The following is a 21,743-nucleotide window of genomic DNA, read 5'->3' on the forward strand; positions in this document are numbered from 1 at the left end:
GTTGTTTAACGGGTTTAATGTATCTTATAGATTGAACTTCAAATAAATGGGGAAGGGGTGAGGGAGGGAGGGAAGGGAGGGGGGAAAAGGGGGAGAAAACAACACTATATATTTAAGAAGAAAAATGTCTGTATGTATCTTGGTCAATATGGTTTATAGTGTGAAAAATAAAAAATTTTAAAAAAAAGAATGGTAACTTGCCTTTTAAGATGCATGTGAACATTCGTTTAGGTGAGACATTTTCACAAGGCTTCACATGGATGATGTAGAAGACCCCCTGGCACTCTCTCAAAGAAGGCAGTGCCAGTCTCGAGCACTTCTCAGCTTTGGGGAAACCTTGACATGGTGAAGAGCAAGGTTTTCGTTGTCCCATTTTCTGCACGTGTAGGCTCTTCGGATGACCTGTCCTTTCCAAAGGCTGGTTACGACCAGACTTCAGATTCAGAGTCAGAGGATATACACGATATCACATACAAGCCTGAGATTCTTTTTTCCAGTGGGGGAGGCAGAATTACCACTTACTGGCAGTGCAAAAGCAAAACTCTACACATGCAAGCAAATAAAGAAAAGTGAACAAACTGACTGTGCAATGAGTCTGAGTGAATTTATTGTTGAGGAGGGGTAGCAGCTGTTCCTGAACCTGCTCTGGAATTACCTCTCATCTTCCTCTCTTTAAAAAGAAGCAGATTTTTATCCTCACTTTTTCTTAGGACGAACATTCGCTTTGGCTTTTTATCTTTGAAAAGAGATCAAATTGCTCTTATTCTTAATGGTAGATATTGTGGGCTTTGGAGGTGATGTCAAAGCCAACTTAGTGGAGGGGGAGGACAGACAACTGGGATGGAGTGGGAACATTACACAGAATACTTACAGAAATTCACTTATGCCATTTAATTTTGGTAGATACTCCTTCCAAAAGACTGTATGCATCATGTCACACAAAACATGACATAATAAATCAATGTTTTTTTTCTGATCAAATGATGCACTCAGAATTTTGCAAAGAGCTCCAGTTTCTTTGTGCTACTATCATTTATAAGAAATCAAAACAACACCTCTGGCCTGGTTTGAAGAGTTTCCAAAATGACTGCATTTAAAATGCACTCATAAAACCACCCCAGATCAATGGCTTCATATTAAGTTGGTGTTGCAATGTGAATTATAAAGCTACAAATGGCAAAAATACATTATTTTTAACAATAAAATCAATGGTTGGAAAAAGGCTGCAAGCATCTGAAAGTGTTCAGCTTATTGATTTCTTAAGCTGTTGCTACTCCCTCATGATGCAGGATCTCTTGTACTGTTGGGCTGCAGTGTGGCTTCGCACACTTCTAACCCAGAATTTTGTGGGTTTAAAATCCCGCGCAAGACATCAGCATAAAAATTGGAATAGCATTTGGAGTATAGTAAAAGTCGAAAAATCCGGACCACCCAAGAATCCGGGTTTCTTGACGACTCTTGGCTTTCTCGTGCCTGTGTGCATCATAAATGTACTGCCCAAGAATCTGGAAAATCTGAAAATCCAGACCGACCCAGTCCCCAATCAGTATGAATTTTAGGTCTGTAGTGAGCGAAGGCAGTTGCTGCACTGTCGGCAATGACCTTATACTTTAAATCACATTCAGAAGGGAAAGATTAGGACTCTTGCCTATCATCTGGCAGGAAACCTTCATACTGGTATTTGTGATGTTTATTTTATTGTAACAAAGAAACCTGGAGTTCTTTTAAAACAACTATACTTTATTAGCTATGGAACTCATGACTGTGTGGAGGCATCCATCTTGAATCCAACAAGCTGCAACAAACTAGTCTCCGACTCCCTCTAGTGGTTGGAGTTTCTGCCTCTCATGCTTTTTCATCTCATTTTTGACTGGATCTCTGATACAAATTTACAGCTGGAAGGACTGGGAAGCACTTTGAAAACTAATTGTTAGGGGCACTGGGCAAGGCTTATGGCGACTCTTTGCCTTACAGCAGACAAACGTTGATCATGTGCATTAGATTTTTTATGTATTGTTACATGACAATCAAAGGAACCTTGAAAGGCAGGGAACTGCCAGGCACTACTCACAAGAAGCTTCAACACACAAATATTTGGACACACTCGTGAAAGCACACTGTTATGAGCTCAGAGCACCCTAAAACCCAGCAGCAATAGATATTCACCAAGACAAATAGTTACTTAAACAAACGTTGCTTTTAATTATCTTTAAACATGAAAATAGAATCAAACTTTATCACTATTGACTTACTTAACCCCCTTCTAATTCTAAGTGCACGTGTATGCAATGTGTGTGTAAGTTCAGAAAAGTTCTTTGGTTCACAGTCCAATCTCGCCATGTTCACTGGTTGCGGGCAATTCTCATACTGTGCACAGAATTTAACATTTATAAAGTTTACCAGGCTTTGGTGCTTGAAAGGTAAATGGTTGCTTCTCAGGAAGGTTCTTGCCAGTTTAAAGAGAGATTTGTTGTTCCAGGATATCCACAACTGATTCCTTTTTAATCCGCCACTCCAGTGTCTTGCTGACGAAACTTGCCCCCTTCAGGGTTCTCCAGATGATAACCTCTTTCTTTCAGGTCATCACAGAGTATCTTTCTGTTTCACTTATTCCAAGTGAAATTTTAGACAGCCAGTCCTCTCCTCTTGCATGAACCACAAGGGCTTTGACCAGGCTGGACAAAGCACTTACAAACCTGTCTTCCAAATGGGGTTTTCCACAAGCTGGCCAGCTTGTCCTGTTCCAGTCCCAGCTGCTGTTGCTGGCCGTAACACTGTGTGTGTGTGTCTCTCTCTCTCTCTCTCTCTCTCTCTCTCTCTCTCTCTCTCTCTCTCTCTCTCTCTCTCTCTCTCTGTGAGAGAAAGCCTGTTTGACCTTCTCTGCTTGCAAAACCACATGGCCCTCTTAGAACAGCTCCAGACAGAAGGCGGCTCTGACAAGTTCTTTCATCTCTTGCCTTTTGTAAACAACAATCCACTAGTGAAGTCTCCAAAGCACTCTCCAAAGCTCTTGCAAAAGCTGTGGGGCTGACATGTCTAGCATTAGCAGAGCTCCAGTATTTCAAATAAGCTCTGTTTTAAAGCGTTTGTATGTGACCTACAAATAATGTGACTTTATTTTTTAAATGATATGTTATTTTTTCCAATGGAATACATTTATTCATTTCCATGTACCATTGCTGTACTCTCAGGCTCTCTTCTGATTTCCAAGTTGACATTATACATTTTTTTGCTATCGCTAAGGCTATCATAATAAACCTTTTTTGCGCTTCGTCCAGTTTGAGGCTAATTCTTTACTTCTTATATTACTTAGAAGAAAGATCTCTGGATTTTTTGGTATGTTGCTTTTTGTGATTTTATTTAATACCTGATTTAGATCTTCCCAAAACTTTTCCACTTTCTCACATGCCCAAATTGCATGTACTGTTGTTCCCATTTTCTTCTTACAGCGAAAACATCTATCTGATAATGTTGGATCCCATTTATTTAACTTTTGGGGCGTGATATATAACCTGTGTAACCAATTATACTGTATCATGCGTAATCTTGCATTGAAGAATTTCTCTGTTAAGGGAATTGGTAATGATTGAAATAAGTTTTGTATCCTTGGGAAGACATTCATTTTAATGCAATTAACCCTCCCTATCAATGTTAGTGGTAATTCTTTCCAATGTTCTAAGTCTTCCTGTAATTTCTTCATTAATGGCTGATAATTTAGTTTGTACAGGTGGCTTAAATTATTATCTAATCTAATACCTAGGTATTAGCTTGTGCTTGCCATTTAAATGGTGATTCTTTTTTAAATTCTTTATAATCCGCATTACTCATTGGCATCGCTTCACATTTATTTGTGTTGATCTTGTACCCTGATATTTCTCCATATCCCTTCAATTTCTTATGTAGTTCTTTTATTGATATTTCTGGCTCTGTTAAGTATACTATGATGTCATCTGCAAATAAACTGATTTTATACTCCTTCCCCTTTATTTTTATCCCTTTTATTTTATTTTCTGTTCTTATCAGTTCCAAGTTGGTAAGCTTGTGGAAAACCCCATTTAGAAGATGGGTTGTGAGTGCTTAGTTCAGCCTGGTCAAAGCCCTTATGGTTCATGCAAGAGGAGAGGAGTGGCTGTTTAATTTTTCACTTGAAATGAGAGAAACAAAAAGGTACTCTGGTGACCTGAAAGAAAGAGGTTACCATCTGGAAAATCCTGAGGGGGCAAGACACTGAAGTGGCTGATAAAAAGGAATTAGTTGTGGGAGTCCAGCGTACAGCAAATCTCTCCCTGAAAACCAATAAGAACCTTCCTGAACGGTGACCGTTTACCTTTCAAGCACAGTGTAAGAATTGTCTGCAGCCAGTGAACATGGAGGAATGAGAAGCGAGATTGGACTGTAAATCAAAGAGGTTTTCTGAACTTACACGCACATTACGTACACGTCCGCTTAGAATTAGAAGGGGGTTGAGTTAGGTTAGTTAAGTCAACAGTGTTCAATTAGAGTTTGATACCGTTTTCATGTTTAAAAGCAACCCTTTGTCTTGGTGAATATTTATTGGTACTGGGTTTTGGGGTCCTCTGGGCTGGTAACAAACGAACCATAGACACTTTCCCTTATTTTTGCATTTATAAGAGACACAAAACAACAAATTTGTGACATTTCCATGACAATGAATTCTGATTTCCTCCAGCAATTGTTTTATTTTGCTGAAAATTCTATATGAACAAGCTCTGCATGGACTCGCGTCTGCACGGGTGGAGGAAATTACGACGTCCGCCACAGCAACGCGAAACGAGCCGGCGGCGGCGGCGCCTGAACCTCGTCGGCGCCCTTACCGGAAGTTCTGGGAGCTCCTTGCGCCTGAACCTCGTCGGCGCCCTTGCCGGAAGTTCTGGGAGCTCCTTGCGCCTGAACCTCGTCGGCGCCCTTACCGGAAGTTCTGGGAGCTCCTTGCGCCTGAACCTCGTCGGCGCCCTTACCGGAAGTTGTGGGAGCTCCTTGGAGCCGGCGATGGAGAAGTACCAGAAGATGAAGGTGGTGGGGCGGGGAGCGTTCGGGTGAGGGTTCAGGGATTCTTTGCCTTGCTTCCCCGAGACCCCGTCGCGTCTTTACCCTCCGGAGCCGTGGCGGACGGGCAGAGTTCCTCCCAAACGTCGGGGCCTCCCCGCGGATGCTATGAATGTCGGCTGCAGGGGTCTTCTTAACTTATGGGTGCATTACACAGAGGGAAGTTATTTCAATGCCTTTCACCCATCAAACTTCTTGGGGACGGGTACAGTTGTTTAATGTAAGACGTGCAATGGGTTGACAGTGAGATCTGGGGTGGGCCATTCCAAAGGGAGGGCATGGTCATAGGTGTCCATACATCACCATAAATAGTGTGTTGGAAATACCATTTAATTTGAACACACAGTGTGTGTGTGTGCAATTAACCTACGACCATGCCCTGCTTTGCAATGGCCCCCCCCAATTGATTTGTCTTAACAGCACCGGCTGAGGGGGTAAGTACTGGCCAAGACGTTGGCAGCTGCTCACCTCCCCCCCCCCCCCCCCCCACCACCATTACAAATCGCTTTGCGGGTGAAATTGAGCACCAACGGGTTGCTTCCGTGCAGTCAGTCAGCTCCTGAATAAACCCCCTTGTATTGCCACCAGTTGATTCCCCCGCCCCCCCAGTTCAGTGGTTGTCAACCTTACCACTCGCCACTTTAAGTGCCATCGGTGCTCTGTGATTCGTGAGGGATTGCTTAAGGTGGGATGTGGGTGGAAAGAAAAAGATTGTTTCAGTCGTACCTAATCGATTTGTTATGTGCACGGTTTCATAACTCCAAAGGAAATGGGCCAATTATATTTTTTCTCAAGCAAAAATATTTCAATAACAATTGGGTTTAGAGCAGTGGTTCTCAGACTTCCCTTCCTGCTCACATACAATCCCTTAGTAATCTCAGAGCACCGATGGCATAGGGAAGAAAGTATGTGAGTGAAAAGAAAAAGGTTGAGAACCTTCCACACTCTGAAATTGTGCCATATATGGTTATATGAATGTTACCATGTTCACTGCTTGTTATACCTGATATAATATGATAAATAAACCACATTTTTGATGTTCACATGACAGAGTGCGGTGGCAATTCACTGCTCCTGTTGATGCACACGTGCTTGCCTTTAACATTTTAATCAGCATCCTCCACAATTTTTCACTGCGTGGTACCTAATTGTTTATGCATACTGTATATGCCGGCATATAAGACAGCATTTAAATCTTAAATATGTCACCCCAAGAATAATGTACGCCAAGTATAAAATCCAAACATTGGCAGCAGAGTGTCTGCGCTCCCCGTGGGCTCCATCCACCCAATGTGACTGCCATCAGCCCTGTTTAGGCTTGAAGTAGCCTGTTAAAGGAGCTGACTGTGGTTTATTTTACAATATGCTAATAAAATTTAATCCTTTTCTGGGTAATTTGTGACAGTGTCACTCCACTGGTTCTGTGGGATGGTTGGTAAAGGACTTGAAACAGTAAGACTTGAGAGAGCCTTGTATAGCAAGATTTAGCTCAAAACCTACATTTTAAGTGGAAATTCTGGGGGTCATCTTGAAAACCGACATACGCAGAAGTCCTGGTTAAATGTGTCATTAGAGAGACACCACCTTTTACAATGCAGTCGTCCCTCATTTTGTTTTCATGTTTTGGGGTGAGAGCTTTATTGGAAAAGTTATGATGTCTTGCTCATAACAGAGACATTTTAGGAGGTGTTCCAGAGTAGTCTCAGCAGTTCATTTTGTTAAGATGTGATTTTGTGGGAGGTAAATGTTTTGTGCTCTGTATGAGGTTCCAATCAAGTGAACTGTTGTATCCTGGATGGAGTGGCAGTTAGTCAAATGGAGAAATCATTCTCCTGATTTTTGTCTTGTTTCAGACAGAATGGCTGAGGGGTCTCAGCACAGGATAATAAGCCTCTGATGTTCCAAGTTCAAATTTATTGTCAGAGTACATACATACAACCGTTGGATCCTTTTTCCTGTGGACCAGGCAGAATTTCTACTTATCAGGAGTGTAAACTGTACTCTCAAAAAGGATATGCGCAAAAGAGAGAAAGGTAGACAAAGAGAGAAATTTAAACAAACCATGCAGTACAGAAAGGTAAACATTCAGTAATATTCAGTGGGGATCTTGATTATTGCTGCTGCACTCCAATGGCAGTCCATATATCCAATCCATATCGATTTTCTCGTGGTAGTGAGAGTTTTGCCAAGGAGGTACTGAGCTACATCCACTACCTTTTGCAGGGCTTTCTGCTCAGGGTTATCGGTGTTCCATATCAGCCTGTGATGCAGCCGGTCAGCATACTTTCCACCACACATCTGTAGAGGTTTGCCAAGGTTTGTGATGTCATAACGAACCTCTGCAAACTCCTGAGGAAGTAGAGGCACTGCTGTTCTTTCTTCACGATGACATTAGTACGTTGAGTCCAGGGAAGGACTGCCGAGATTATGACTCCCAAGAATTTAAATGTGCTCACCCTCTCTACTTCTGATCCCACAATGTGTAAAAAGGTTGACTCAATTCTGTTCTTGTCACTGGTGATCCCATTGAAGCTGATGGTGAGGCAGTGGAGGGAACACGATTCAACGATGTAAATGTAATTGAATGTCTGGCACTTCAGTGGTGTGAACGTTACTAGCTACTTATCAGCCCTTGCTTGGATCTTCTTTAGGTCATGGGCATGCAGACATGTGCTAAAGAGTTTTGAATGGAATTGAACATTGCACACTCCCCACTGGGTACCCTCATCTCTGAATTAGTCACTTGATTCTGCTGCTGAAGGAGGATGGGCTTGGAATATTGCTCTGAGGGTCTCTACAGTGATGCCTTGGAACTTATCCATCCTCAACACCCATGATGTAACTTTCTCATTAGTTTTGCCAGGTCTCAAATGTTGTCTTGATGTCAATGTACACAGCCTCACAAGGTTTGGAATTGAACTCTTATTCCATGTTTGAACCAAGATTGTGATGAGGTCTGGAGTCGAGAGGTCCTCGCAAAACCTGGACCAGTTATTGGGATATTACGGTTAACGTAATGCTGTTACAGTGCTAGCGATTTGGTCTGGGATTTGAATCCCGCGCTGTCTGCATGGAGTTTGTATGTGGGTTTTCTTTGGGGACTCCAGTATCCTCCAATCCTTCAAAACATACTGGGGGTTGTAGGTTGATTGGGCGGCACGGGCTCTGAAAGGGCCTGTTACCGTGCTGTATGTCCAAAAATTACATTAAAAAAAAATTAAATTCCATAAAAATGCCTAAGAGGAGGCAATCTGATCTGTCAAATCTGCTCTGCCATGGGCTCACTGGCCATGGCGTCAGCTCCACTTACCTGCCTATTCCCCATAACTATTTCCCAACTATTCAAAACATTCCAATTCCATCTTCAAATTTGCCAATGAGGCCACAATAGTGGACTGGGTGTGAAGTAAGGGAGATGAACAACCAACCATCCCACAGAACCAGTGGAGTGACACTGTCACAAATTACCCAGAAAAGGATTAAATTTTATTAGCATATTGTAAAACAAACCACAGTCAGCTCCTTTAACAGGCTACTTCAAGGCTGAACAGGGCTGATGGCAGTCACACTGGGTGGATGAAGTAAGGTTATAAGGGAGAGATTAAAGGTCTAGTAGCAAGATACCAACCTCTCTCTTTCATTATCAATAAGGCAAAGGAGATGATTATTGAGATCAAGTTCTTTGGAATTAATATCTCCAATGACTTGAGCTGGGACAAGCACATTAATGATCAAGAAAATGTGAAAAGGCTATTCAAGAGGGAAATGTTTGTGTGTATTTTGGTCAGTATGGTTCATAGTGTGAAAGATAAAAAAAATTAAAAAAAAAGAAAATGCGAAAAGGCCTCTACTTTCTTTGAAGATGAGGAAAGTTTGGCATGCCCCTCCCATCCCCCCCCCCCCCCCCCAATCCCTCAACACCTTCCTCATGTGCACTATTGAAAGTATACTTGCTGGATGCATCATTTCTGCTCAAGATCGGACGCTGCAATGGAAAGGAGTGAATGCAGCTCAATACCATAACAAAAAATTCTCTCCTCCAAGGACTTCATCTACATCGCTCATCCAGGAAAGGTAGCCAACGCGCTGAAGGACCCATCACACCTGGACACACTCTCTTCTCCTTTCTATTAAGGAGAAGACTCAAGAGAGTGAAAGCACACACCAAGAAACTTAAAAAAGACATTTTCTTCTGTGCAGGGAATTAGAGTTGGACCTTGTTATCTCTTTTTTATATCTATCATTACTCTACATTTTGTGCTGCAGTAGTGATTCCGTAGCAGAACTCCTAAGGTGTTGGGAATGTATAGGTTGGCACAACATCGACGGCTGAAGGCCCTGTAGTGTTTTCTGGTCCTCGGAATTTACTGTATTTCTTGAGGCTGCATGGTTTCTAGTTGTTGGCTAAGACAATGGGGGCGAGTGGCCAGGGGCAACTGCTACAAGAGAAACCAGTTCTGGGTGCCATGGCATCATTCACCTGAGCAAACGAGAGCTTTTATTAATATTTCTGAAATTTGATGCCTTTTAAAAGGACACAATTCCTACAGTACCTTACTGACGTGCCAACCTAAATTATGAGCTTGGGTCTACAGAGACATTTAAACTCCTAAATTTCTATCTTAATGACAGGAGTCCTGCAGCTGTGCCAAAGTTACTTTTAATCAAATGTCCTTCTTGAAGAACTTTAGAATTTCAGTCAAGTTTACCTCAATCAACCTTCAGCTCCAGAGTGAGAGGGTGGCTGTGCTTAACATTTCCACATTATTCCTGATCACTTTCTGTTATCACTATACTTTTTGCAAAATGGATTGATAAACGAGATGCCAAAAGGTTTTTGTTGCCTTTCCCAGGTGGGGTTTTTAAAAAATATATATTTTCTTGTAATTTTGGCAATGCATTGACATGATCTATGACACGATAGTGGTTCACTCACCTCTGAGTGTGGAAATCATTTCAACACTGAACTTTGCTGGTAATGCTGTATCCCATCATCAATTGAGTAGCAGATAATCTAATGGTGCTATTTTATCATTATATTGGTAATACTGGAAACACAAAGCATAGCAACAATAAAGTGGCAGGAAATATCCTAATTTTTATTAACTTTAGATGGATTCTGGTGCCATTAAATGTGAGAGGTCATTGATTGGAGACTTACTGGCTGCCAAGCCAAACACTGCTTTCACTAAAGCAAATGGAAGCTATTTCCATTCATGAAAAGAAGTCCGACAATTACTTTTAGATTGATTTTCAGTGCCCACAATAAGCTGTTTGAGGGAGAATGGATGCCAAAACGGCTATCCAAACCACCTCATGAAGATGAAAGGCTTGCCACCTGTTAGGTCTGCTTTGTTCATGAATGAGTGAGACAAACACCAGGCTGAGTCGAAATCAGGGTTCTTTGTTCTTTATTACCGGATTGTAACACTTGCGACTAAACATGTTAGTCGGAAAATGCATTCTGCCGTTATCAGCAAAATGGTGATTTTTTATACCCTTGGATATGTGCTTAGAACATCATCATATCATTACTTGTCCAATGACTAAAACTGTTGCTATCCTTTCCCTGCTAGCTTCCTGCCTCTCAATCCATCAATGTCTCTCTTATCTTGTAAGTACAAGGATGCATTCACATCTTGTTACAGCCCTGTACATTCCCATCTCATGATGTTTTACCTAACAGGAGTACAAGGACACCTCCCCTTCTTGTTACTGCCCTGTACAGGGTAACTCCCTACACATTCCCATCTCATGATGTTTTACCTTACAATCCCTCCTTTGTCCTCTTTAGAGGACAATCTTGCCCTGACTATGCTACCACCGCGTTACATTAGTTCGCCTATTATTGCCAAGCTCTATACGGGTTCTGTTCACAGGGCAGTTCGGCTGGTGGGCGAGGGCTCCCCCAACCCTCCTTTGCGTACACCCCCCATCCGTCACCCCGATCCCATTGCCCGTTTACAAGTTTCATCCCATTTGCCCCCAAGCAAAAAACTAGCTAACCCCCCGTACATTAGTAAATTCCCAAGTTAACATATGGTCTACAATCTAATTCATAATACTTGTTCTACAATCTGATTAATAATGTTTGTGTTACAATCAATGTTATAATATTTGTTCTACAATCAAGGTTATAATATTTAGGTTACAAGCAAGGTTAAAATTATATGTGTAACAATCTAATTCACAATCCCTCCTTTCCATCACATTCCCCTTCAGACTCCAGATCGATCTCAGCAACTTTCTCCGTCTCCTGTAATGTGAGATAGTCTTGCTCCACAGCCTGCACAGCTTGATATTTCGGAGGCAGTTCATCACGGTCAGCAAAGGCTCTCTCTATGGTCCTCGTGACCAGCGTTCGAATGCATGGAATACAACAACAGCCACAAGTGATAAAAATTGATACAGAAATGAACAAACCCAGCAAAAGTTGTCCTAACAATGTGCTCCATCTCCCAAACACTCCCTGTAACCAGGATAAAACAGGATTGGAGACTCCAGACTGGGCTTTTAATTCTTTCGCCAATGCCCTAAGTTTCGTTAACCCCTTAGTGAGTGATCCATCTGGCCCTGTGTTATTAGAGATAGAAGTGCAGCATAGATCTCCAAACATAGCACACACTCCACCTTTCTCTGCCAGGACCATATCAATCGCTATCCTATTCTGAAGTGTCATAAGGGAAGTTTCTGACAGTTGTTGATGTATTGCCTCAACAACGTCCCTGGTCAAATTTGCAAGGCGCTGGACATTATAGTGAATAAGGTTGATCCTATTAACATTTTTATTTACAGTGATGGGAAAAATTGCACTAAAAACAGGAAAACTTTCAAACCCAGCTGCAATCTCATCGGCTAATTTAAATTCGTCCGGAATATTCCGGGCTTGGCCAATGGCATCAATCCATACCCCATCAGGGTTCCTTCCTCCCGGCCCCAAGAGTCCAACACTCCTCCTTTTTCTCCACAGCCAACTCTCTGTGTGGCGCAATTCTAGGGAATCCTCGTCTCCCTCCTGCCTTTTGACAATCAGCACTGGCGCATTAAGGGTTACTAGAGCACACCGACCATCCCAGTTAGCGGGGAGCCAGTTGTACAGCACTCTTCCTCCACAAAACTCATCTGTGTAGTCATTCAATCTGCTACAAGTCTCCTTAGTTTCAGATTCATTTTTTTTGTTATGGGACCTCAAAATCATCCCCTGTATATGTTCATGATAACCAGTAACCTGTTTGGCTGCCCTGTCAGGCACCCATGTGGCGTTTTCCCTGCTAATAGTAGGTCGTCTACATACTGAATCAGTGTAACATCTTCCGGGAGCTTTAATTTCATTAGGATTTCGCTAAGGGCCTGATTGAACAGTCCTGGACTGTCCTTATAACCCTGAGGTAATCTAGTGTATGTGTACCGATGTGCTTGGTAAGTGAAAGTTAACCAGTCTTGCCATTCCTCAGCTAAATTCAAGCAGAAGAATGCGTTTGCCAGATCAATGACAGTATAGTATTCGTGCTCCGGACTCAGAGCCCTAAGTGCTACATATGGGTCTGGGACTGGTCTCCCGATAGTCTTGGTAGCCAAGTTAATCTCCCGGAGGTCGTGTACCATCCTCCAGTCTTTTCTACCCTGTTTGGGAACAGGCATGATGGGCGTGTTCCACATACTGTCAGGTGCCGCCCTTAAAACCCCTGACTCCATTAACCCTTCTATCGTTCCTTTAATACCCTCCTCCTGACTGGGCGACAAGCGGTATTGTTTTCTCCATATTGGTTTCTGCCCGGGGTTGGCCAATTCTAGAAATACCTCTCCTTTTATTACTCCCACATCATAGGGCCCCGTTGTCCATATATGTGGACTCAGATTAGAAAGATATTTGTCTGAGTCTCTGTGATCAATATTTTCTCCTTCTATGGCTCGGTCTCTTTCTACTTTCTCATTCACTACCTGGTCCCATGCTTCAATATTATTTCCTATTGGTGACTGCATATGGGAGGCATAAAGGTGTTCTGCATGTATCTTTTACACTTTGTCCATTTATTTCCCCCCCTCCCACCACAGTATTGTCCATCTGTGTCTGCAGAAAGCTGATCAAAAGCTAGTGATCCTCAAACAGATTCCTGTGGAGCAGATGACTAAAGATGAGAGATTGGCTGCTCAGAATGAGTGCCAAGTTCTTAAACTCCTCAATCACCCAAATATAATTGAGTACTATGAAAACTTCCTGGAGGATAAGGCTCTAATGATAGCCATGGAGTATGCACCAGGTACGGAGAAGGATGAAGTAAATATTTAATGGTATTTACAAAAAAAAATTACTATCTCTTAGCCCGTGAGATCCTATTGTTTTTAAATATGCTGTTGACAATCACAGACTAGAATTGCATACAAGTAGTAGTAAGCTAATGAAATAGGAGCAAGCCAGTTAGCCCCTTGTGCCTGTTCTGTTACTCATTTCATAACTGATCCATAGCCAACTTCCATATTATTATCCTTGCTGGAAAATTCTACTCCTCTCTTTGTGTCGATATCATTTGATGAAGTCGTTCTCAAACTTTTTCTTTCTACTCACATACCACCCTAAGTAATTCCTGTGCCATAGATGGTCTGTGATTAGTAAGGGATTGCTTAAGGTGGTGTGTGGGTGGAAAGAAAAAAGTTTGAAAACCACTGTTTTAAGCGTCCCTCATTGACTCGTTATGTGCACGGTTTCATAACTCCAAATGACCATTTTTCTCAAGCAAAATATTTCTGTAACAATTGGATTCTCAACCATTTTTCCCCACTCACATACTACCTTAAATAATCCCTTACTAATCACAGAACATTTATGGCATAGGGATTACTTAAAGTGGTAGGTGAGTGAAAACCTCTGATGTATAATGCAAGTCTAGTTTTAAGGTTATGTCCTCCTTACTTGCACGAAAGCAAGTGTTACAAACCTTGTCTGTGGATAGATAGGGATCTATTGAACTAATTTAAATGTTTTTTTAAAATTTTGACATAGAGCACGGTATAAGGAGTTTGTACGGTCTCCCCATATCTGCGTGGATTTTATGCTGGGGGTCAGGTTTCCTCCCACTGTTTGAAACATACTGGGTTAATTGGGCTCATGGGCTGAAATGGCCTCGATGTCTAAATCTCTATCAATTATCCACTCTACTTATCTTCCCTGAAGCTGGCGACTCCACAGCCTTCTTTTTAACACCTTGACAGTATATGGACATTTGGTAAGGTATTCAGCTACAAAAGACATCACAAGCAAATATCAGCCTGCCTGTGCAACATGCTCTTTCAGCAATAATTGGGCCATACTATTGATTCTGAGACTTTGCCTGCATTGGCTGGCTTCCTATGAAAGCTATCAGAGTACTCCTTTGCAACAGAGAGGCTTTTTCAAAATTGTTGGGGGGGTTTGGAGGTTTTTCGCATCACATTAAATATTGAATTCACCGGCATTCCTGTACTTGGATTCTGTGATACGCTACTAAAGTCTAAACAGGCCAACTATGCAAAAAAAAAACCCACGAGATCTTTTAAAGTTCAGATTTCTTATTGATTTTAAGGATTGATTTTGGAAAGGAAGAAAAATGTGGTTTTAAAATAGCAGTTATTGTTTCTAGGTGACCAGCTCCTAGTTATGGAGGGTGCTCATCTTATTTAATGTACTATTAAATTACAGCCAAAACTTGTAATTAAATATTTTGTTTTGACCTAATGTAGGGCAAGGAAATTAAATAACAATGGAAAACCGTTTGAAATGCTTGGGAAAAAGAAATTTCACTCCTTTTAAGTTTTAATCTTCAAGCTTAAAGCCAGTGTGAATTTTGATTCGTGAATATTTTTGCAGCCCAACTATCCTGGGACTTAGAACATTTCACAATGATGTTGGGTCCTGAAGTAATTCGGAATATCTAGTGCTGTTAAAGTTCTAATCTTTCACTTTCATCTTTTGATTTCAGGAGGTACTTTGGCTGAATATATCCAGAAGCGTAACTCTTTGTTAGATGAAGAGACCATTATGCACTTCTTTGCACAGATCCTTTTGGCCCTTCATCACGTTCACAATAAACTTATCCTGCACCGAGATCTGAAAACACAAAATATCCTGCTTGATAAATACCAAATGATAGTGAAGGTTGGCGATTTCGGTATCTCAAAGATCTTGAGCAGCAAAAGTAAAGCCTACACTGTAAGATCACTTTTCTGGAAACTTTGGGTCTCATTGTCAATAGCAACTTGCACTTGTTAAGTTCCTTTAACATAAGACTTGGAGGAGAAAAGGAAAGAAGGTGCAAATTTAGTGGTGAGGTGCGAGAAGGGAGGTGATCAAAGGATGAATCTAAAAGAGGCGTATTGATTAAAAAGAAGAGTAGTTTAGGCAGTGAACACAGGGTTACCCTCAGTTTTGGATCAGAGACAAGAGTCCTAAAAGCACAGAGGATACTCAATGATACACAAAGCTAAAAGATGTTTTGGGGCAAAGGAGAAAATAAGCATTGAAAATATCTGTAATTAAAAATGAAGATTTAAATTGAGCTGATGGATAATAGGAAGAACACAAGTCAAGATGAGTATAAATTAGTTAGTGGGAGGAAACACTCATTTACTAGCAAATCTTGAGATGAAACAATTATAGAGATCCGGATTAAATTGCTTATTGCATGTTTTTAAATATGTTCATTTTCAAGTAGCTTTCTGATTGTTGAGCACTGAGAATTCTACGTTCTAGTCATTCTCTGAGTGACGATTTTTGTTTAAGCCACCATACTTCCGTAAAATCCCTGTTTGGTTTGCACACCTCTGAGGTGGTTTTTGTTGGAATTTGTTAGGGAGCTGCTGAGTTCCAATACTTCTTTTGGAGCTATAGAGATCTTTTTTTCTGCTAGTGTCTTATTGAACAAGCTTAAACATTAAACCTCTTCAATTTAACATCCTTAACGTTTTTGTTCCATCATTCACCAATAATCTCCAAGTCCTCCAATTTGGGGTAAAAATCTTGTAAATGTCTAAATGCATAACTTCTTACTAAAGTGAAGCCATTTTATTTTAATTCAAGCAGCATTTTGGAAAATCAAAGTAAAATAATTGTTGTTTGTCATGCTCGACAAGTTTCATTCACTGTTCCCATTGATAATAGAGAAGCAGTAGCTACTGAGTCAGGGATCTTTTAAAACCTCTCGGTTTTTTTTAAAGTACAAGAAAAACTGATTATTGAGAAAAATGCTCTATTTTTAGCTTTCCTATCTCTTTATTTCAGGAGTTTGATGTTGAATTTATTTTCTCTCAGTATTGGCGCAGTTAAATTTTGTTCCCTGTTGTGCAGTGGCAATTCTGTAGACTGAGTATTAATTATCTTGCTGTGTGACTGCACTTTGCCACAATAACAAATTTAAGATCATGTGGGTTGGCAGCCAGTTCTTGGAAACTGAATGAAAAGATTATAAAACAGCTTTTCAGTTTATCCTAATTTGCATGTTTGCATAAACATCTTCACATGTTTTGAGTAAAATTATTCCACAAAATTAGTAATATTAAATTGGCTCACTCTAAAATATGGTACTACACCATCAGTACAGTTAAATGATCCATTCCACAGATCCTGTGTGAATTATTATCAACCCGCATTGTTTCATCTTTGTAACTAAGCCTATTGTTTTTATCCATTGTGGTGTCTCTAGATCAAGTAAAATTCAGAAATCTTGTGTTAACTGAACTGGGGTTCTTTCATTTTTTAGGTGGTCGGGACACCCTGCTACATCTCTCCAGAGCTGTGTGAAGGAAAGCCATACAATCAGAAGAGTGATATCTGGGCACTGGGTTGTGTTTTATATGAGCTGGCCAGTCTGAAAAGAGCTTTTGAAGCTGCTGTAAGAAAATTAATAAACAATAAAATTATGGACCTGCATTTGCACTGAACAATCCCACTGCGGCATTGCCTTTCTTCCTCTTCCCGCTGTCAGTGCGCACACCCCATTGGCCAGGGGCAAGCGCGGGAACAGGGACGTCGCCCTCCGGTCACCCTCGCAGTGAATATTTTTTTGTCAAAAATAATAAAAAAGAAAAGAGAGAAAAAAAACAATCCTACTGCTAAACTATATGTTAATGGATTAAGTGTTCCATATTTGGAATGAGAACAGATTGTGTTCATTATCGCGCTGGTGGGGGATGCTGAAGATAAAGAATGATGAGTTATCTTTAGCACACAATTCCTAACCTAATTATGGACTAAAATGTCTTAATTTAGTGCACAATCTTCAAGATCAGTGCATCGAGTGGAATAAATATTTTAATGTGATGGCCTCCTTATCACCGGTTTTGCTGTTGTCTAAATGTAAAGGGTCTCTGCAGAATTAAATCTTTGTTAAAAGGTTAGATAAAGCAACCAATTTTGAGTTGAATCTGGCATAACAGAACCACAAAGCCCACTTTATTTGAAAAGAGATTATTATAGACATTCAATTTTTTGTGTCAGTCAAAGGAGGAATTAAATGCCCATCTTAATCATACATTTCTGATTTTGCAAAAGAAAAGGTGTATAATTTAGTGTAAAGATAATATTAAATCAAGATTCTGTTGTTTACCAAGTTTGAATTACTATTTGGTTATTAGTATTTAACTGTAATTCTAGTCATTTTCCCAAACGATTCAGCAAAATAAATCAAGTCATTATACGATGCTGTATATAAATGTATTCATTTTTCTAAACCGTAAGTAACTAAATTCACAGTAACACTGTATTGACAAGGCATGACAAAGGGAAATCTAGATTGACAATTGAAATTTGGTCTTGTGTGATCCTGGCCACTGGACTAAAAATGAGCATCCTCCACATCAGAAAAGAAGCAGTCTTTACTGAGGCTGTAGTCACAAGAACAAAAGGACTGTGAAATTAGTTGATTCCCGTGCAACATATCATGTGAAAATGTTGGCAGCTGATTGGGTTATCATGTATTGGGATCTTGAAAGATAAAAATTCCCTTATTTAAAAAAAATAATTGTGAGCAATTGAAAAGGCAGAGTAAAAGATAAAGATTTTGTATGAACGTTTGAATGGTGATTTTTGAAAAGCTTTTTAATCCAATAAGTTTTATTAAACTACTTGTTTAAAGTCAAGATGTGACAAAGATATCTGCAGTCAAATTGACCAGAAAACAGCTATTGGTCACTTGTTGATTATATTGCATTTATATTACTGTAGGTGAGCCATTCAGGTCACAAGACTATTATGTTATCCAAAGGAAATAAATAATGGTTGTTTCCCTGGAAACATCTGATTTTAAAAACTCTTTCACTGAGTTGAAATACTGGCGAAGTGTAATTTTTATTTCAACGTATTTCTTCACGAGATGAAGTAAAAATGTGATTTTGATTCCAAGATATTTATTTATGGGAGGATTGATAGATTGCAATCCCAGACTGCCACTTTGCCACCTCTCTCATATCATTGGACAAGAGTTGGTGTGTTCACTTGAATCTGACAGTCAACTGGCATTTCATTCTGCGCTGATGTGATTAAAGAGATTCTGCAAAAGACTTTATTAATTAATAATTTTTAAATGTCTTTTTAGAACCTTCCAGCCCTTGTGCTGAAGATTATGAGTGGTACATTTGCACCCATATCTGACCAATACAGTCCTGAACTGCGGCAGTTAATTTTAAGCATGTTGAGCCTTGACCCTTCCAAACGACCGCAGCTCAATGAGATAATGGCTCAGCCAATTTGCATCCGGGCTCTTCTGAATCTTTACACAGATATTGGCAGTGTCAAAATGAGGAGGTAAGTGGCATGCACTAATTTACATCCCCAACATGTACATGTTTAATGTTTCATTTGACTATGCTTTCCAAATAAAAAATTTAAATGCAAGATTAAAATTTTATTTTGTTTTACAGGAGGACAAAATTATTTCATGGAAATTAACACAAAATCCAAATTGCTTTTGCAGGATTGAAAAGCCACTGTCGGCAGTAGCACCAGTTTCTGGCAGGCGGACTGGTGGAAGGGTTAACAGTGCCAGGTCAAGAGGTGAGAAGACTATGGCTAACGATTAGACTTGAAGTCAGTGGGTAAATGCATGTGTGTCAAGGCAATTGATTTTTTTCAGCAGATGTTTTATTTCTTCTTGAGATGTGGAGGATTTGTTGGCCATTCTTCATTGTCCTTTAAGTTGTTGGCTGCCGTAGAGTAATATTTTGAATTGAGTAGCTTGTTAACTTGTTTGGAAAATTTGAGCCTGACCTAGATTGGATAAAGGTTGTTAGTGAACTATTTGGGTTTTATTATGACCTGGAAATGTCCATAATATCTCAGCTGCTACCTAGAACTATAGAACATTACAGCACAGAAACAGGCATCTTCAGCCCTTCTAGTCTGTACTAAACCTTTTTTTTTGCCTAGTCCCACAGACCTGCACGCAGTCTATAGCCCTCCATACTGCTCCCATCCATGTGCCTGTCTAAATTCTTCTTGTGTTAAGATTGAGACTGCATTCATCACTTCAACTGGCAGCTCATCCCACAGTCCCACCACTCTCTCTGTGAAGAGGTTTCCCCGCCCCCCCCCCCCCCATGTTCCTCCTAAACTTTTCCCCTTTCACCCTTATCCCATATCCTCTGGTTTGTATCTCATTTACCCTCAAAATATCTGTCTACATTTACTCTTTCTAACCCCCTCATAATTTTAAATACCTCTAACAAGTCTCTTGTCATTCTTATACGCTCCAGGGAATAAAGTCCTAACCTGTTTAACCTTTCTCTGTAACTCAGTTCCTGAAGTCCTGGCAACATCCAAGTAAATCTTCTCTGCACTCATTCTATCTTATTGATATCTTTTCTGTAGTTAGATGACCAAAAGTGCACACAATACTCCAAATTTGGCCTCACTAATGTCTTGTACAACCTTACCATAACATCCCAACTAGGGTGACCATTCCATATACACAGACACACACCAGAGAATTATGTATCTGAATTCCAATATCTCTTTGTTCTACTGCCCTCCTCAGTGCGCAACCATTTACCATATATGTCCTTGGTTTGTCCTTCCAAAATGCATCACCTTACACTTGTCTGCATTAATTCCATCTGCCATTTTTTTTCAGCCCGTCCAGATCCCTCTGCAAACTTTGAAAAACTTTTTCGCTGTCCGTAATGCCTCCAATCTTAGTGTCATCAGCAAATCTGATCCAGTTTACCACATTATCATCCAGATCTTTGATATAGATGACAAGCATCAATTATCCAGCATAGACCCCTGAGACACACCACTAGTCACAGGCCTCCAGTCTGAGAAGCAATCATCCACCAGTACTCTCTGGCTACTTCTGTCTAGCCATTGTCGAATCCATTTCACTACTTTACCATGAACACCCAGCATCTGAACCTTCCATGTGGAACCTTGTCAAAGGCCTTACAAAATACTATGTATATGACATCTACTGCCTTTCCTTTATCAACTTTCCTGGTAACCTCCTCGATAAACTTTATAAGATTGGTTAAACACGACCTACCATACATAAAGCTGCGTTGACTATTCCAAATCAGTTTCTGGCTATCCAAATAATTGTCTATCTGATCTCTTAGAACACCTTCCAATAATATACCTACTACTGACGTTTACAGGATTACTCTGGAGCCTTTTTTAAACAACAGAACAACGTGAGCTCCCTTTCAATCTTATGGCAATTGAAATATTTGAGACACACCTAGATTGGATAAAGGCTGTTAGTGAACTATTTGGGTTTTATTATGACCTGGAAATTTCCATCATTTCTCGGTATTAGATTATTGAATTTACTACTTGGTCTGTACATGTACTACTGTCCAACTTGAGTTGGGTTTGCCATTTACTCTTGCGTGAATTGACACTGTGAATTACATACGTTGGGAAGATCATGTATTACTGATGCTCTTCACACCATTTACACTGTTGTGGATTGCTGTTGGGAAAACGAGAAGTCCTGAATGGCAGAAATTCTGCATTTTATTCTGACAGACTATTAAGACTACAATGTCCACCACTGAGTATGAGCTGGAAAGGTTGGGGGGGTGGGTGTGGCGTGATGACACAGGAGAGGGACATGATGAAACATCTCTCCCAGCAGATTGGAACAAAAGTCTGTGTGGAAGAAACTTAAAATTCATCAAAATATTAGTAATTAGTTACGGTTATGAAGAAAACTAGAACTCAAACGATGGAAAAAATATTTTTAAAGCAAGTAACAAGTTTGGAAGAAATTCGGCCTACCTCATTAGACTGTCTACTAACTACAAAAAGTCTTTTCAATACGTAAAAATGTCCCTTCAGAATACACCAACTGAATTTATAATTGAAGCTCCTGTGGTCTCACCATAAATTGAGGAATATTTTTCCAGCAAAATGTAGCAAATGGAAGATAGCTATATAAAGCAAATTGTGCACATAATTATAGCAAAATCTACCGTGATTAGTTGTAATTGACTTGGTAATAACTCAGTTGTCTCTATTCTGGCATCAAATGATGGGGTCAGTGTTCACTGAAGCAACATTCTGATGGACAGTCCTTGTCTTCAAAGGTTGACTGTTTCTCTTTTCGTGGATAGAGTTGTAAAGAGAGTAGGAGAATGTCTGGATGTATCCTGAGGCTTAAAAGTCATCTCTATCCTATAAAGGGAAAGAAGATTTGTTCAGTGATGGTGAA

General features: G+C 40.3%; 1 protein-coding gene across 7 annotated transcripts in view; it reads left to right on the forward strand.

Moving 5' to 3' along the window:
• nek8 (NIMA-related kinase 8) overlaps positions 1-21,743 on the forward strand; it is an 89,822-nt gene that overhangs the window by 25,954 nt on the left and 42,125 nt on the right. For 3 of the 7 annotated variants that reach the window (XM_069911203.1, XM_069911204.1, XM_069911206.1), the window contains exons 2-6: positions 13,123-13,328; positions 15,024-15,253; positions 16,800-16,931; positions 18,633-18,841; positions 19,011-19,090. In XM_069911203.1, the coding sequence (XP_069767304.1) occupies positions 13,123-13,328; positions 15,024-15,253; positions 16,800-16,931; positions 18,633-18,841; positions 19,011-19,090 (857 nt within the window). Of the gene's footprint in view, positions 1-4,910; positions 5,058-13,122; positions 13,329-15,023; positions 15,254-16,799; positions 16,932-18,632; positions 18,842-19,010; positions 19,091-21,743 lie in introns of those variants that run through there. The other 4 variants (XM_069911205.1, XM_069911207.1, XM_069911208.1 and 1 more) reach the window with 4 other exon arrangements.

This window comes from Narcine bancroftii, chromosome 14, assembly GCF_036971445.1.
Source record: "Narcine bancroftii isolate sNarBan1 chromosome 14, sNarBan1.hap1, whole genome shotgun sequence".
NCBI lineage: Eukaryota > Metazoa > Chordata > Chondrichthyes > Torpediniformes > Narcinidae > Narcine > Narcine bancroftii.